General features: G+C 44.6%; 1 protein-coding gene across 1 annotated transcript in view; it reads right to left on the reverse strand.

The window, feature by feature from the left end:
• The window catches only part of nup62l (nucleoporin 62 like), a 56425-nt gene that overhangs the window by 7865 nt on the left and 30174 nt on the right, over positions 1 to 18386 (reverse strand). The window contains exons 7-10 of the mRNA XM_072594891.1: positions 14683 to 14878; positions 12895 to 13039; positions 6255 to 6304; positions 467 to 601 (exon numbers count right to left, since the gene is read on the reverse strand). Of these exons, the coding sequence (XP_072450992.1) occupies positions 467 to 601; positions 6255 to 6304; positions 12895 to 13039; positions 14683 to 14878 (526 nt within the window). The remainder of the gene's footprint in view (positions 1 to 466; positions 602 to 6254; positions 6305 to 12894; positions 13040 to 14682; positions 14879 to 18386) is intronic.

Consider the following 18386-nt stretch of genomic DNA (forward strand, 5'->3'; position numbering starts at 1 on the left):
GCAAGATTCTGTTAATTTATTTTTTAAGATTAGAATCAGTCTAAACACTATGACACAGACAGCAGCATACTGGGGCTAACACCTTCAATACATTATCTGGGCTGACACCAGTTGTTAAAGTTCACTTGAGAATGTAACTTTTTTTAAAAAAGCTTTGCAATTTACATATGAAAGAAGCGAAACTAACATGCTCATTCTAACAGATGACAGACTTAACAAACAAAGTACACCATAAACTTTTACAATAAATTCTGTGTTTTACAACGGTGTACTCCACAACCACCTGATGAAGGAGCAGTGCTCCGAAAGCTAGTGCTTATAATTAAACCTGTTGGACTATAACTTGATGCTGTGTGATTTTTAACTTTGTAATCCCGTGAAGTACTTGTCCTGGGAGTGTTTCATCGTCACTGTGTCGAGAGATTCACCTGGCTTTTAAACTCTGCTATAAATACCCGATACTCACGTGTGCTCTCGCTCTTCATCAGCATGCTGCAGGTAAATGGTGCCATGTTGATCCCTGACGGATTGCTCCAGTGGTTCCAGCAGATCTTCCAGTTCCTTCTGCTGTGACAGGATGAAATCAAGCTCTTGATCCAGTCTATCAGAGATATCACATGAAATCATTATCTCAAGCTGTTTACAAGTTTGAAATCATGTAGACCTCACCTGGTTTACATCAGAGAATGTCAGTGCATTCGAACAGACAATTTAACCAAACGCAGGCATCGCACATTGCGGTATGAGGTGAAAATATTTTCCATTCCTTCATTCTGCAACTTTTTTTTTGCAGAAACAATATAGTGCTGGAAAAAGTGTCAGTCACTCACAATCACACGTGCTTCCATTCTGAGGTCAGAAACAGAATCCAGCAGGTGTCTCCCAAGCTGTGAAGTTTGCACAGAATTGTTCTTGCATTCAGGTTTTAACTGGCATGATAGACCAAACAGGAATGGGACCACAGTGATGTATACAGTCAGGAGGGAGCTGCTCTGGGAGTCCTAACATTAACTATGGGACCCATGAACTCTCATGGAAGCAGTCAAAGATGGGGAAGGCAACCTTTTGCTGATTATCACATCGCATCGCATCGCCCTCACTTCCAATCTCAACTGATAAGTCAGTATTCCTCCATGTTGAGCAACACTTGGAGGGAGCACTGAGGCTGGGTAGGGTGTAAGATATACTCTGGGTGACGGACTTCAAAGTCCATCAAGAGTTGCTCAGAAACATCACTATAAACCAAGCTGGTCAAGTGCCATCTGGTTAAGTTGCTAGATTGGACCTGTATCAGGTGGTGAGGGAACCAACGAAAAGGAAAATCATACTATCACCAAACAGATGCCTGCTGCAGATGCATCTGTCCATGACAGTATCAGTAAGAGTGACCACTGCACACTGTACTTGGAGACAAGAGCCCACCTTCACATTAGAATGCCATATATTTTGTTGGGCAAGAGATATGGGATGCCAGGAAGAACTTACTTTTTAAGCAGCAATTGGTAATGATGCGGAAAGTAGTGCCCATTCAGCTGAGGCAGGTGAAGACAATCAATTATTGCAATGGCAGATAGAATGGACTCTTGGTGGAAATGAACCTACAAAGTTCTGGGGGTCAAGTAGGGGAGGGGTTGGGATTGACTGGACTGTTCCATGAAATGACAGCATTTACTTGACAAGCTGAATGCTCTCCTCCAGTGCTGTATATCGGTCTAACTCAATGAGATGTTCAAAACTTAAGAGTTTTGACGAAGTAAATACAGGATAAATTGCTTTCCAGGCAGAAAGGTCAATAACCAGAGTGCACACAATGAAGAAAGAATCTAATGAACTAGAAAGATAAGAACATTTTTATCGAGCGAGTTTATGATGACTGTCTACAAGGTGAGATTAGATTAGATTAGATTAGATTACTTCCAGTGTGGAAACAGGCCCTTCAGCCAAACAAGTCCACACCGCCCCGCCGAAGCGCAACCCACCCATACCCCTACATTTACCTCTTACCTAACACTACGGGCAATTTAGCATGGCCAATTCACCTGACCTACACATCTTTGGACTGTGGGAGGAAACTGGAGCACCTGGAGGAAACCCACACAGACACGGGGAGAATGTGCAAACTCCACACAGTCAGTCGCCTGAGGTGGGAATTGAACCCAGGTCTCTAGCGCTGTGAGGCAGCAGTGCTAACCACTGTGCCACCGTGCCGCCCACAAGCATGGTGAGTGCAAGCAGATTCAAAATCAACTTTCAAAAGGACAATTGGAAAAATAGCTGAAAAGGAAACAATTGCACGGGTATACTGGAAGAACTGGGCAAATAGGACTAATTGGAGTAATTTGAATTACAAGTCACAGTAGGCACAGGGACCTCTGCATGTGCTATATAAAAGCTTTCACAGACTTCAGTCTCACCTTTATGCAAAGACCTAGAGAAACAGATACAGTTTACAGGAGAGTATTTTCTGAAACAGAATATCTTTGAAACAACTCAGAACAGGCCATCCTAAACTTACTGATGAGGAATGAGTCAGCAATTCAATGGCCAGGGAACAGCAAACAAAAAGTGATGAGACTGAATAGGATATATGGTTTCAGTCATACTGTATACCAAGAGTTTGAATTTAGTCAATGCAGCCTTTGAAGGGATGAAACAGAAAATGACAATAGCAGATAAGGTATAATTGTTATGCCTTCAGATACAATCCTTCAAAGTATTATACAGTGGAACACAAATGCTTCCCAAATTGGGACCAATGGATTGCAGGAGTTGCATTGTGATTCAATGACAGAATTCTCGCTTCCCACGCGGGAAGCCCGGGTTTGTTTCCCAGCCAATGCATTGCAGTTCTTCCTTTCTCTACTTGTCTAAGGGCAGCTCAGTAGTTAACGCTGTTGCTTCACAGTACCGGGGATCCAGTACTGTGGCCAGCATCTGCAGTCCTCACTTTCTCCCATCAATCTACTCTGCCAATCAATGAGATCATAGCTGACCTGAAAATCCTCAACTCTACTTGCCTGCCTTTTTTTCCCATAACTCCTGATTCCCTTACGGATTAAAAATCTGTCCATCTCAGCCTTGAATTTACTTAACAACTCTGCCTCAACAGCCCTCTGGTGTAAAGAATGTCATAGGTTCACTACCCTCAGAAGTAATTCCTCCTTATCTTGGTCTTACATGCACGACCCCTTATTTGATATTATGCTCCTTGGTTCCTTCACTCACCTCCCATGCGGGAAGCCCGGGTTTGGTTCCCAGCCAATGCATTGCAGTTCTTCCTTTCTCTACTTGCTTAAGGGCAGCTCAGTAGTTAACGCTATTGCGTCACAGCACCAGGGATCCGTGTTCGATTCCAGCCTAGGGCACATTCTCCCCATTACCCTCAGAAGTAATTCCTCTTATCTTGGTCTTACACCAAGTACTGAGGGGATACTGAGGGGCACCAGTATCCTTGGGGGGGGGGGGGGGGGGGGGAGGTTTGCTAGTGCTCTTGTGGGGGGGGGGTTAAACTAACTCTGCCAGGGCATGCGAACCTAGACTGTAGCTTTAGGGTGCAGGACCTGGAGTGTAGGGAGGTTAGGAACATGGCATCAATCTCAAAGGAGGGTGCCTGTAAACAGGAAAGTGGCTTGAAGTGTGTATACTTCAATGCAAGAAGTATACGAAATAAGGTAGGTGAACTTGCAGCGTGGGTTGGTAGCTGGGATTTGGATGTTGTGGCTATTACAGAGACATGGGTAGAACAGGGACAGGATTGGCTGTTGCAGCTTCTAGAGCTTAAATGTTTTAGTAGGGTCAGAGGTGAGGGTAAAAGAGGGGGAGGTGTGGCATTGCTTGTCAAAGATAGTATTACAGCGGTGGAAAGGACGATGGATGAAGACTTGCCATCTGAGGTAGTTTGGGCTGAGGTTAGGAATAGGAAAGGTGAGGTCACCCTGTTAGGAGTTTTCTACAGGCCTCCTAATAGTCCGAGAGACGTAGAAGGATTGCGAGGATGATTCAGGAGAAGAGTGAAAGTAATAGGGTGGTTGTTATGGGGGACTTTAACTTTCCTGATATTGACTGGGCCTGATGGCATTTATCCTAGGATTCTCTGGGAAGCAAGGGAGGAGATTGCAGAGCCATTGGCCTTGATTTTTATGTCCTCGTTATCTACAGGAATAGTGCCAGAAGACTGGAGAATAGCAAATGTGGTTCCCTTGTTCAAGAAGGGGAGTAGGGATAACCCCAGTAACTATAGGCCAGTGAGCCTCACTTCTGTTGTGGGCAAAGTCTTAGAGAGAATTGTAAGGGATAGGATTTATGAACATCTGGATAGGAATAATGTGATCAAGGATAGTCAGCATGGTTTTGTGAAGGGCAGATCGTGCCTCACAAACCTTATTGAATTCTTTGAGAAGGTGACTAAGGAGGTGGACGAGGGGACAGCGGTAGATGTGATGTATATGGATTTTAGTAAGGCGTTTGATAAGGTTCCCCATGGTAGGCTACTGCAAAAAATATGGAGGTATGGCATTGAGGGCGAGTTGGAGGTTTGGATTAGGAATTGGCTGGCTGGAAGAAGACAGAGGGTAGTAGTTGATGGTAAAGGTTCATCTTGGAGTGCAGTTCCTAGCGGTGTTCCGCAAGGATCTGTTTTGGGACCATTGCTGTTTGTCATTTTTATAAATGACCTGGAGGAGGGGCTAGAAGGTTGGGTAAGCAAGTATGCGGATGATACGAAAGTCGGTGGAGTTGTTGACAGTGAGGAAAGATGTGGCAGGTTACAGCGGGATATAGATAAGCTGCAGAGCTGGGCAGAAAGATGGCAAATGGAGTTCAATGTGGGTAAGTGTGAGGTGATTCACTTTGGTATGAGTAACAAAAAGATGGGGTACTGGGCTAATGGTCAGATACTTGGTAGTGTGGATGAGCAGAGGGATCTTGGTGTCCATGTACACAGATCTCTGAAAGTTGCCACCCAGGTAAATAGTGCGGTGAAGAAGGCATATGGCATACTGGCTTTTATTGGTAGAGGAATTGAGTTCTGGAGTCCTGAGGTCATGTTGCAGTTGTATAATACTCTGGTGCGGCCGCATCTGGAGTATTGTGTGCAGTTTTGGTCACCATACTTCAGGAAGGATGTGGAGGCACTGGAATGGGTGCAGAGGAGGTTTACCAGGATGTTGCCTGGTATGGTAGGAAGATCCTATGAGGAAAGGCTGAGGCACTTGGGGCTGTTTTCATTGGAGAAAAGAAGGTTTAGGGGTGACTTGATAGAGGTGTACAAGATGATTAGGGGTTTAGATAAGGTTGACTATGAGAACCTTTTTCCACCTATGGAGTCAGCTATTACGAGGGGGCATAGCTTTAAATTAAGGGGGGGTAGGTATAGGACAGATGTTAGGGATAGATTCTTTACTCAGCGAGTCTTGAGTTCATGGAATGCCCTGTCAGTAGCAGTGGTGGACTCTCCCTCTTTATGGGCATTTTAACTGGCATTGGATAGGCATATGGAGGATAGTGGGCTAGTGTAGGTTAGGTGGGCTTGGATCAGCGCAACATCGAGGGCCAAAGGGCCTGTACTGCGCTGTATATTTTCTATGTATCTATCTATGTACATGCATGACCCCTTATTTGATATTATGCTCCTTGGTTCCTTCACTCGACAGGCAATTCCAGTTAGGTTTCACGTAATATCATATGGGATTCAGTGGCGGAATACTGTTGAACAACAAAGGAAGATGAATAAATTGTCTTGTTGGAACTGATCATTGCCTGGCACTTGTGTGTTGCTAATGTTAACTTGCCCGAGTCTTGATGTATATGGATATGGTGCACTTCAGTGCCTGACTAGTGGCAAATGTTGCTGGATACTGCAACATGCTTCTTTAATCAGAGAATGCAGGGATGGCCTTCGAAGAAAAGCAGTTGAAGATGGTTAGGTCTAAAACTGTAATGTGAGGAATTATACACCAAGTCATCCTTTCTGTCAGACCCTTGATTCAGGTATGGTCTCAGCAGATTGACAATTTTCCTGGTCAGTACATTGGTTAAGAAAGGCCCTCTTTACATTCACATTCACAAGGAGCAGACAATTCTCTGACCGTTTTGATGAACATTCAAATCTGAACACGACCAAAAGCTGATCATCTATCCTGTTTGAGGAGGCATCTAACTTGACTGCTGACCTACAGGAACAGCATTGGGACATAGTTATTGCTGGGATTGGGAAGACAGAAGCTACAATATTGCATCAAAATAATGAGACTCACCTCTTCTGATCCAGCTTCACTTTCTCTGCTTCTCGGTGTAAGGCAGTTATCTAAGGAAAAGGCAACAGAACAGTGTTGGCTAGAAGACGTTCAACATCCTACTGCACCAGGAGATGCCTTAATGCAAGAAGTGAATTTATTACATGGCTGCAGTCCGATCCACTCCCTTTAACAGGATTATATAGCAAGCGCAGATAGTCAAGTCAGAATAAAGGTGGCCCCCTGGAAAGATGCCAGATACACCATCACAGCATACTATAAAATCTCTTTAACAGACACCTCTAGGCTGCATGTTTGGTGAGCTCATTCCAAAATGCAACCTATGATCTAGCATCTGTATTAAAGACGACAGATAAGGGAAAACACTCCACCTGAATGCTCAGAGTGGAATGTAGTTGAAAATACCAGTTTGTCAGCCTCCATCTCAGACAATTAACAAGTTATTTTGCCACCTCCCACAGCTCATGAACTCCGTTTTCAGGGCAACATGAAGCAGAGGTTTCAAGCCCCTGAAGAACTGTGTTCACACTGATGGAAGATATTGCACAGACATTTCCAGCCAGCATACAGAAACATAGGTGCTTCACACCCAGTGCTGATCCCTTGAATTTAAGGCTGGGATATGAAAGGAGACCAGTTAACCCACCCCATCTATGATGTGGAGGAGCCGATGTTGGACTGGGATAGAAAAGTTAAAAACCTCACAACACCAGGTTATAGTTCAACAGGTTTACTTGGAAGTACAAGCTTTCAGAACACTGCTCCTCTGACATTACCTGATGAAGAAAGACTGCTCCGAAAGCTAGTGCTTCCAAATAAACCTGTTGGACTATAGCCTGGTGTTGAGAGATTTGTCCACTCCATCTATGACTTTTGAACACCAATCCTTCCCCCAGCACCCCACGATATTTTCATTAAAGGATTTTAACATGATTTGAAGAAATTAGCCCCATGTTAAGAGTGGTTAGGACAGGGTGGGGGGGGTTATATTTTCTGTGTGGTTGCATTGGCACGTGGACATGATTGCACATTCTCCTTGCAACTCTTGTGCTGATGGTGTCAGGTGTAGAATTCAAAACACCGACCATGTTCAAAAACAGGCAGTGTAAGAACCATTCAATCCCTTGCAATGATTTGAACCTAGCTGGACCTTGTTGACTGAGGTGCTTAATTGGGATTGTTGACCTAGGCCAATCAGGAAGCCCTTGCCGACCAAACTAAACAAGGGATGAGCCAGAAGGTGGGTCGGCCATCCTGACGATAAGGTATGTCAGGGCAGACCGAATGCTAGAAGGGGCATATGGATGGGGGGGGTGCCTGAGAGTGATCAGAAGGTGGGAGGGACGGGTGGCTTGCTGACGGAGTCTGTATTCTATGCACTGTTTCTTATCGAATTGTATGTATTTATCACTGTTACTGTTTTGTGATAACAAAGTGGGATTTGAGGTTTGTCCTCATTTCCCTGAAAACTGAATGGTAGGGATTGGGGCATGGCTTTGCCATTCCTCTCTCTCATAAAATGGCTGTTTCTCTGTATACAGCTGTTAATGTTAATTGTTTTGTAAACTGTGAATTGTTTAATAAAATAAAAAATATATAACCAGGAAAAAATATTTTAAAAAATAAACAAGGGATGAGCCAAAAGGTGGGTAGGCCATCCTGATCGCTGTTGTCCTGGGGGCTCTGGGTGGGGTTGTTGTGGGAGCAGGATGGGCTGTCCTACAGATGGCAGGAAGATGTATCAGGGCAGACCGAGAGCTGGAAGGGGTAATGGTGCAGACTGCAAGCTGGAATGGGCGCATGGTGGGGTGCCTTAGAGTGCCCTGGAGGGACAGGTGGGCTTGCTTGGGGGAGGGGGTGCGTATCCTATGCACTGCTTTTTATCTAATTGGACTGTCTTATATGTATTTGTTATTGTTTTGTGATGACTAAAAGTGGGTTTTGAGGTTTGTCCTCATTTCCCTGAAAACTGGTTGAACTGTGGGGTTTGGTGCCTGGCTTTGCTGCTCCCCTCCCCTGTATATTATTGTTCTCTGCATACAGTTGTTAATGTTAATTGTTTTGTAAACTGTTCTGATTAATAAAATAAAAAATATATAAACAAGGGATGAGCCAGAAGATAGGTGGTTGGGGTCAGATGGTAGTGGGTGACATGATGGGCTGCCCTAGAGGTGGCCATAAGTTATGTCAGGGCAGACCGAATGCTGGAAGGGGCATATGGATGGGCTGCTTTTCAGTGGCTGGAAAGTGGGAGGCTTGCTGGGCAAGGTGGTGGGGGGGGCGGGGGGGTGTATTCTATGCACTGTTCATTATTTGATTGGACTGCTTGGTATGTATCTGTTACTGTTATCTTGATGATTTAAAGTGAGATTTGAGGTTTGTCCTGAAAACTGGCTGTAGTGTTTGGAGGGTCCAGCCTTGCTGCCCCTTTCCTCTGTAAATTGCTGTTTCTTGTATATGGCTGTTTGCGTTTGTTTGTAACTTGCACTGGTTAGTAAAGCAAAACAAAAATACGAACAAGGGATGAGCTGGAAGGTGGGTAAGCCATCCTGACTGCTGTTGTCCTGTTGGGGGTGGACAGGACAACTGTCTTAGAGATGGCCGAAGGTGTGTCAGGGCAGACCAAGAGCCAGAAGGGGCATAGGGACAGACTGCCATTGAGTGGCTGGAAGGTGGGAGGGAGGGGTTGCCGGGATGTCTATGTGATATGTACTGTTCATTGTTCAGTTTATCAAACTGTCTGTAAGGGATGGCATTCACTGTCTCTTTCTTGGTAATGTAAGGTGGGATGAGGCTTGTCCTCGTTCCCCTGTAAACTGGTTTAATGGTGGAGTTTGGGGGCCTGGCCTGGCCTCCCCTTTCCCCTGTAAATTGCTATTTCTTGTACACTACTGTTCACGTTAACTGTTTGTTTGTATTTTGTACTGTTTAATAAATTTAAAAAACACAAACAGGGGACAGGGCCCCTCTCTTGGTGTAGTGGTGGTGTCCCTACCCAAGAACAAAGAAACCAGAGTTTATTCCCACCTGGTCCAGAAGTGTGGAATAATACCTCTGAACAGGCTGATTAGGAAAATAGGTCAACTAAAAAAAGGGGGATTTAGAATCTCCTCAGTTCGAGGAACTGACTCCAATTTGGCTGGCCATGGCCAGTGTACTGTGCACAAGCAAATAAAGGGTGACGTGGTGATGGGATACCAGCCTGGTGTAGTTATTTCATTGGTAATGGCAGAAAATAGTACATGTCTTAAGAACATTTGCTCGGAGTCACCTTGGGAGTTCAGGTAAGCATTTCTGGCATCTCGCCTTTATTTGGAAAACTTAACTCATTTGATCTTGCTGTCAAAGACTGGGCCCAGTATGTGGAAAGAATGCAATATTTTTCCTGGGCTAATGACATTGGGGCAGATAAAAAAGTAAGGAGTAATCCTTTTGACTGCTTGCGGACCTGCAGCATTTCCAGTTATAAGGAGCTTAACTTTCCCAGATGCTAAAACCTTCTAAGAGTTGTCGGAGTTGGTTAAGGGAAATTAGCCAAATCTCCTTTAATCCTGAGAAGGTATAGGCTTTATTTGACTGTTTAGAGAACTGGACAGTCCATGTTGGGAATTTTGACAAAGTCAAGATGACTGGCAGAGACATGTGATTTTGGGTTAACCCTGAATGAGACACTGAGACAACTGCTTGATACGAGGGATTAATAACTTAACCATGCAGAAGCGCCTACTAGCTGAAGCCCAACTGCACTCCTAACAGGCATAACAACTAGCTTTGTCATTAGAAAATGCAGCAAATGGAGCACGGGAACTACAGGGCATCCCAATGGAAATCGACACCTTCACCTGTCCAACTGAGTTTGTGGAACACCACTACTTGAGTGTAGGCACTCGCAGAGCATATCCTGAGCAAAGGCACCCCATGACAATCCACAGCAGAACCCCGCAACAAAGACAAGACTTGGCCAAGTGGCTAAAATGTTCTCAGTATCTGGGCCAACAAACCATTGTAGTTGCTGCCAGTATGCAGATCCGGCAAAAGAGTCCTACTAGGCTTTACTTGAATAAGAAAACTCAGACCGATACCCAGGAGATTGCACAACCTGGAAAGTCCCCCTATACATTACACGAGTTGGAATAACTAAATTGTGTAGTGACACCCAAATTGGAACTGATTAGAATTAATGTTTGGTTAAATGGTCACCCCGTTATCATGGAAGTCCGATACCGACGCAGCTGTATCCGTGGTTGCAGAACCGGTCTTTAACAAGATTTGCTTGGGCCTCCAGCCCTTAGGTTTGCGCAAGACCCCAGCCAGACTGAGGACATATGCTGGAGAACTGCTGCAAATTAAGGATGACTCCAGTTCTGGTCTCCTACAAGAAGCGGTTGGTGCAATTACCGCTGATGGTAGTAAAGAGCTCAGGTCCAAGCCTATTGGGACAGAACTGGTTGAGAGTGATTCACCGAGATCCGCTCAACATTTTTCAACTAGAAAATGGCTGCCTCAAAAAAAAAAAGCCCTAGTGAAATACCCACAAATATTTCAGGAAAGACTTGGGACTATCAAAAGAAGTTAAAGCCACTTTACACATTGACTAAGAAGCAATTACATGATTTTTGCAAGGCCCGCACAGTGCCATTTCCCTTACAGGCGAAAGTGGAGTTGGAAATTAGGAGTTTGGAGAGTGAAGGAATCATCACACCAATGCAGTTTGTCAAATGAGCAGGCACCAGTTGTACCAACTGTGAAGCCTCATGGCTCAGTACCCCGATATGGGGATTTTAAACAAACAGTAAACCGCTTCTCACAGCTGGATAAAAAAAACAAACAATCTCTCGCATTGAAGACTTGTATGCAAAAGTTGGCAGGGTGGGGGAGGGGCTATCCTTTACCAAACTGGACATTAGTCATGCCTACCTCCATGGATTGTAACTGACTGAGTCGTCCCAGAAGTATGCCACAATTAATGCACATAAGGCTTTAATACCAATTTAACAGATTGCCACGTGGGGTGTCACCACCCTGCGCCCTTTTCCAGCAGACTATGGAGAACATTTTACAAGAGTTACCATAGGTTTCCATTTATCTGACGTACTAATAACAAAGACCAAAACAAAGAGGGACTTGGAAGAACTTGGACAGATTGCTTAAACATTTCCTCCAGGCAGGCTTATGTGTGGTCTAGGTACTTCAAATGACCTACTTGGGTTACAGAGTTGACAAACCAAATTACACATGATGAAAGATAAAGCGGGGGAGATCAAAGGATTCCCAGCTTCCATGTCTGTACTGTAGTTTAGAGTTTCCCCTTGGGCTAGTAAGTTATTACAGAAAATTCATATGTAACCGAACCTCCACCTTGGCACTTGCACCTGCTATTGAAAAAGTGTCAGCCTTGGAAATGGTTGCATAGCCAAGTAGTAGTTTTTAGGGAAGTGAAAAAGCACTTATCATCATCCCATTTGCCCACTATGATCCAAAGCAAGAAGTACGGCTGACATGTAATGCCTCCCTATATGATAGCAGGGAAGTGTTGGCTCACCGGTGGCACAACAGAGCGGAAGGCCCGATTGCATATGCCTCCCAGACTTTGGCTGATGCCAAATGCAAGTCTGCCCAGAGGGGGGAAGTTTGGCAGTCATCTTTGGTGTGAAGAAGTTTCATCAGTACCTTTATGGACAGAAATTTGTCATAATAACAGATCACAAACCCCTGCTCAGGCCATAAACTGGTCTAGGCAGCGGGCCATGGAGGGGGTTGCGATGGCTGATTGCCTGCCCCTCTTCCCCAGTACCATTCACGCCCAGCTGTCCCTGGAGAAGGAGCATGTGGCGTCTACCAATCACCTTTGAAGTTTTCAGGAAGAGGTGGGCACTGCATGGCATGAAGTGTTTTATTTCGCCCTCCAACACTATTTTGATTGGATCCCTGCCCTCCCTTTCACTTTTTTGTTCACTTAGACATTGCTGTGTGATGGGAAGAGCACTGCTTATCACTGGTCACGCAAACGTTTCTTTTCTTCCTGCTGGTGGAATATCAATAAAGGTTTCTGCACTCGTTGTTTCTTCACTGTGTCCTACACCTGCACACGCACAGCATGGGTGCTGGGGGAAAATAAACACTACTGCTGTTTGGTGATAGTGTGGGAGTTGAGAAAAAGGAAAAAATATATAATTCAAAAAATTAAACCATTAAGACCAGGTTTTGGAGTTTGCAGCAAATAAACATTAATTAAAAAAAGATTAAAAATACAAAGAGGGATTTACAATCTCCTCAGTTCCAGGGTCTGACGCCAAGCTTACTGGCCAAGCCAGTTTACTGTGCAAAAGTAAATAAAGGGTGACTTGTTGATAGGATACCAGCCTCTGCAGTTGTTTAAGGGTAGATACAGAAGTGATCAGAAACTCAAAAAAAGATTCTGGACAAAGACATGAATTCCTTGCTCAATTGCTAATAATTAGTTACTTCTTCATTAACCTTCAACTACCTTAGCTGAAGATGCTTAGCAATTCAAATTAGATTAGAGGTTGCCAGGAGCAGAGAGAAATAACCATGAGGGCAAGATAGCCCGCCCCTTGCGGCAAATTTGAATAACGATCAATTCTATTGCGTACAGCCGGACAGGCTGCATTTGGCTCACCTTCTCTCCATTTTCGATTAGCATCCGGTCCCAAGCATTGACCTGGGTGGCCTGGTGAAGGAATTGTTTCTCTTGGTCTTCAAGCTCCACACTCCACTTGTTGATGAGACTCTCCAGTTGAGCATATGACATTACTGGAGGAGTACTGCAAACGGAATTATCAGCAAAACATAAACCAGCTTCAATTTAGATCACCTCCCCTAAAACCAAATCCCCATCAAACACAATTTAGAGCAGTGTACCCAAACATTCTCCAGCTACTGCAATTGGACCACAGTATGTACCCTTTAGTTAGAACACAGAACAGTACAGCAGAGTGCAGGCCCTTCAGCCCTCAATATTGTGCCCAGCTTTTATCCTCCTCTAAGATCATACTAACCTATATACCCTTCATTATGCGGTTTTTCAGGTGACTATCCAAAAATCGCTTAAATGACCCAAATGCATCCGACTCCACTACCACTTCTGGCAGTGCATTCCATGCACACCACTCTCCGAGTAAAGAACCTACCTCTGACATCTCCCCACACCTTCCTCCAATAACCTTGAAATTATGCACCCTCGTGATAGCCATTTCTGCCTTGGGAAAAAGTCTCTGGCTATGCTCATCATCATCTACATCTCTATCAAGTCACATCTCATCCTTCTTCACTCCAATCAGAAAAGCCCTAGCTCCCTCAACTTTCCTTCATAAGACATGGCCTCCAGTCCAGAAAAACATCCTGGTAAATCTCCTCTGTCTCCTCTCTAAAGCTTGCACATCCTTCCAATAATGAGACAACCAGAACTGAACAAAATTAGTCTCAGTTCCTCAACATTTTTCTATTGATGAGAAAGTGACTGGATTGTGTAAATACATGTCTAACAGGAATAGGCATAGGGATAGGAATAGGCATAGGCATAGGAATAAGCATCGGGACTACACAAAGCAGAAAACAGGAATGTCATACTATCAAGTTTGTGAACCTCTCTAAACTTCCATCTAATTGTCAGCTGCTTCACTGACCTTCTCTCCATTATAAAGTCAAATATGGGGATACTTGTTGATCACTGCACAATGTTCAGCATCATTTATGATGTCTCAGCAAGGCCTGGACAGACAACTGGCATGTAACATTCAAATTATACAGATGCCAGACAATGACCACCATCAACAAGACAGACGAACTATCGCCTCCTGACATTCTACAGTGTTTTTGTCACTGAATCCTCCACTATCAACATCGTTGGAGTTACCATTCATCAGAACTTAATTGGATTTGCCATACAAATACGGTGGTGAAAAATAGCAGATTATAGACTAGGAACCCTGCTGTGAACGGCTAGCCTTCTGACTCCCCATCCACATGGCATAGGCCAGGAGTGAGGTGCAATACTCCCCACTTGCCTGGATGAATGCAACTTTAACAATATTCGAGAAGTTTGACACCACACTCATACACCCCCCTTATTAGGGGTAGGTTCTTCACTCAGCGAGTCGTAAGATCATGGAATGCCCTGCCAGTAGCAGTAGTGGACTCTCCCTCTTTATGGGTATTTAAGCGGGCATTGGATAGGTATATGGAGGATAGTGGGTTAGTGTAGGTTAGGTGGGCTTTGATCGGCGCAACATCGAGGGCCGAAGGGCCTGTACTGCGCTGTATTGTTCTATGTTCTATGTTCTATTATTACAGGGCCACCGACACACACAGGCAGAGTGATGGAAAGATGGTGCACCAACATAGGGGAAGTGAAAATCCAATAGCAAACTCTTTCCTGTTCTGCAGGCTGGCTGATGGCTTCACTTACCTACTAGCCACAGGAGCAATAGTGGTGGTGGTAATGGCGGCAGTAGTAGTGCCCACAGCAGTGGTGGCTGTGGCAGCTGTGGTGCTTGAACTGGCAGCCGACACAGCAGGCCCTGGTGTGAGGGAGAAACTTGCTGGTGTCTTCAGTCCCAGAGAAAAGCCAGTGTTGCAGGTGGTTGTGGCCGCAGAGGTGGAAGCTACAGAAGTAAAACAGAGGCTATTATCTCTTGCCATGACAGCAGTGATTTCCATCCTAACTCCATTTTCTTGTGCAGTGAATACAGTTCAGGCCAGATTAATAGGTTATCAAAAAGAGGCAGATGATGATTCAGGTAGTGTTAGGTTTTTAAAAACCAGGTCAATGGCTTAAATTAGGAATAGAAAGCATTGCAACATTTAAAAGGCAGCTGGATGGGTATATGAATAGGAAGGGTTTGGAGGGATATAAGCTGGTGGGTGCTGGCAGGTGGGACTAGATTGGGTTGGGGCATCTGGTCGGCATGGACGAGTTGGACCAAAGGGTCTGTTTCCATGCTGTACACCTTTACGACTCTGACTCAAAATACAGAACTAAATTTAAGCTCAATTATTAAAAATTATAACACTTCAACAAGTTAATTTTTCAAATTGTAATTAATGTGTAAAAGATAGAAGGGACTTTTTTCTTTGGGTAATCAATGAGCAGCTGTGACTGGTTGCAGCAATTCTTGAGCCATTTGGTAAGTTTATAAAATTTCCTGGATACTGAGGATACGTGTGAGATGCGACTCCAGTAGCTCCAGGTTTTCTGAGCTTGAGGGGCAGCGGAGTAGCAGTTGAGCATCCAGGAAGACAGAAGAGCTGCTTGTGTCAAGTGGCAGGTAGGTCAGCATAACTTGGAATTCCCTGCCTTTTTAGTGAGGTGTAAGATTGAGTGCGTGGGGTTGAGGGGTGGAAACGGTCACGGTTTCAGAAGAATATTGGACAGACACAAGGGGAATATAAACTTGTAGGATGTTTCAGCAGAATGGGCTTAATTTATTACATCTTTCTACAAATAGCTGGTAAGGAGCTGACAGGCCAAACAATTCCCTTAAATTAGAAAATTAAAAACCAAACAAAACATGTCATTTGAAGTGAGATAATACTGCTCTAGGCCAGAATGGCCACTGCAGCAGAGTACTGTAGGCCAGAATGAGCAAGGTAGTGCGGAGTGACAGGACAGGGATATAGGGACAAATGATAAACCAAAGCTTAAAAATGTGCTGCTGGAAAAGCACAGCAGGTGCAGGAGAATCGACGTTTTGGGCATAAGCCCTTCTTTCAGGCTTATGCCCGAAACTTCGATTCTCCTGCTCCTTTGATGCTGCCTGACCTGCTGCGCTGTTCCAGCAACACATTTTTAAGCTCGGATCTCCAGCATCTGCAGTCCTCACTTTCTCCTAAATGAAAAACCAATGTCCTGCATTTCTTAATTCACTGGTGGGACATGGCTTCACTAGCATTCACTGTCAGTCAGTAGTTGTCCTTGAGATTCCTGAACTTGCTATAGGTAGACCTACAGCAATGCCCTAGAGAGGAATTTCCAGTATTTTGACCCAGGAACAGTAATGTATTTCCACATCAGGATAGGGAGTGGCTTGTAGGGGATCTTGCAGGTGATGGAGTCCCCATGCTTCTAGATGGAAGTGGTCATGGGTTTGGAGATAATGTTTCAGGATAGTTGGTAAATTTCTGTAGTGTACCTTGTAAATATTTACACTGCTGCTAATGAACATCAGTGTTAGAGGAAGTAGATGCTTATGGATTTGGTGCCAATCAAATGGGTTGCTTTGCCAAAAAAGATAGCAAGCTTCTCAGTGTTGTTGGAGATGCACCATACAGGCAAATATGGAGTACTCTATCACACCCCCGATTGTGCCTTGTAGATGGTGGACAGACAAGCCACTTAAGTTTGAGGAGTCACAAATGGCACTGAACGTTGCGCAATCAGTGAACATTCCTACTTCTGGCCTAATAGTGGAGGGAAAAAAATCACTGATAAAGCAGCTGAAGATTGATGGATCGAGGACACTACCCAGCAGAAAAGTCCTGGAGCTGAGATGACTGATCTCCACCAACCACAATCATCTCCTATATGCCAGGAATGACTCCAACCAGCAGGGAGTATGCTTCAGATTGCCATCGATTCCAGTTTTGCTGGGGGTTCCTTGATGTCAGACTCCGCTGAATCCAATCCTAATGTTAAGGTTTGCCACTGTCACCTCATCTCTGGAATTCAGCACTTCTGTTCGAACCAAGTTTGGAATTAGGTCAGGAGCAGAGTGGCCCTGGTGGACCAAAACTGGTCATCAGTGAGCAATGGATAGTCTGTCATTGTTATGGATATGAATTTAATTGTATATTCTTGTTCTAGAGAATGCAGAGTTAACGTTTAGAGCTAAAGGAAAGATCATCGGACTTGAAACGTTAACTCCGATTTCCCTCCACACATGCTGCCAGACTTGCTGAGCCTTCCCAGCAATTTCAGTTTTTGTTTACAACACTTGCTCCATTGGGCAAACAGGTACTCTGCAGTTCTTGGGGTGTAGGGACATCCATCATAATATTAGAGAGCCAGCGACACTGAAGGAACAGCAATACATTTCCAAGTCAGGATGTTTAAACATACCAAGGGGAAAGGGGAGGCAAAAATGGACCGCTGTAGTAATGGAGAACACAGAAGTTGCAGAGGAACTGAACAAGTACTTTGTGCCAGTCTCAACGGTGGAAGACATGAGTAATAGCCCAAAAGTTCAAGAGAATCTGGGACAGGGTGGGACAGAGATGAGTATGGTGGCCATCACCAAGGAGAAGGTGCTAAACAAAAACTGAAAGGTCTCAAGGTGGGTAAATCACCTGGACCAAATGGATTACACCCCAGAGTTCTGAAGCTGGCTGAGGAGATAGTGGAGGCATGAGTGGCGATCTTTCAGAAATCAATGGAGTCAGGGAAGGTCCCAGAGAACTGGAAAATCGCTCATGTCACCCCATTTAAGAAGGGAGTAAAGCAAAAGACAGGAAATTACAGGCTAATTGTCATTCGTAAGATTTAAGAGTCAATTATGAAGGAGGAGATTTCTAAACATTTGCAAGTGCTTGGTAAAACAGGAAAGGTGAGCATGGTTTATTCAAGGGGAGGTCATGCCTGACAAATCTGTTACAATTCTTTGAGGAGGTAACAAGCAAGTTCAGCAAAGGAGAGCCAATGGACGTTATCTACCTGGACTTCTAGAAAGCCTATGACATGGTGCCACACAGGAGGCTACTGAGTAAGGTAAGGATGCATGGTGTGAGAGGCAAGGTGCTAGCATGGATAGAAGATTGGCTGTCTGGCCAGAAAACAGAGTGGGGATAAAAGTGGCCTCCATTTTGTAGCAGCAGGAACGATGAGAGTAAGGACTGGGGTACTGCCAGGAAGATACATTTCCCACTTAAATTCTTATCTCATAGAATCAGTGGCCTCTATTTTGCAGGGAGAGCGGTCTGGGGCACAACTCCCTGACCTTTACTATACTCATGGAGAGGGATAGGAGCAGACTGTATGGGGAAGTATTTAATTGGGGGAGGAGGAATTACAATGCTATAAGGCAGGAACTGGGGTGCCTAAATTAGGAACAGACGTTCTCAGGGAAATGCATGATAGAAATGTGGAGATTGTTCAGGAAGCACCTGCTGATAGTGCTG

Source organism: Chiloscyllium punctatum, chromosome 25 (genome assembly GCF_047496795.1).
Source record: "Chiloscyllium punctatum isolate Juve2018m chromosome 25, sChiPun1.3, whole genome shotgun sequence".
Taxonomy (NCBI): domain Eukaryota; kingdom Metazoa; phylum Chordata; class Chondrichthyes; order Orectolobiformes; family Hemiscylliidae; genus Chiloscyllium; species Chiloscyllium punctatum.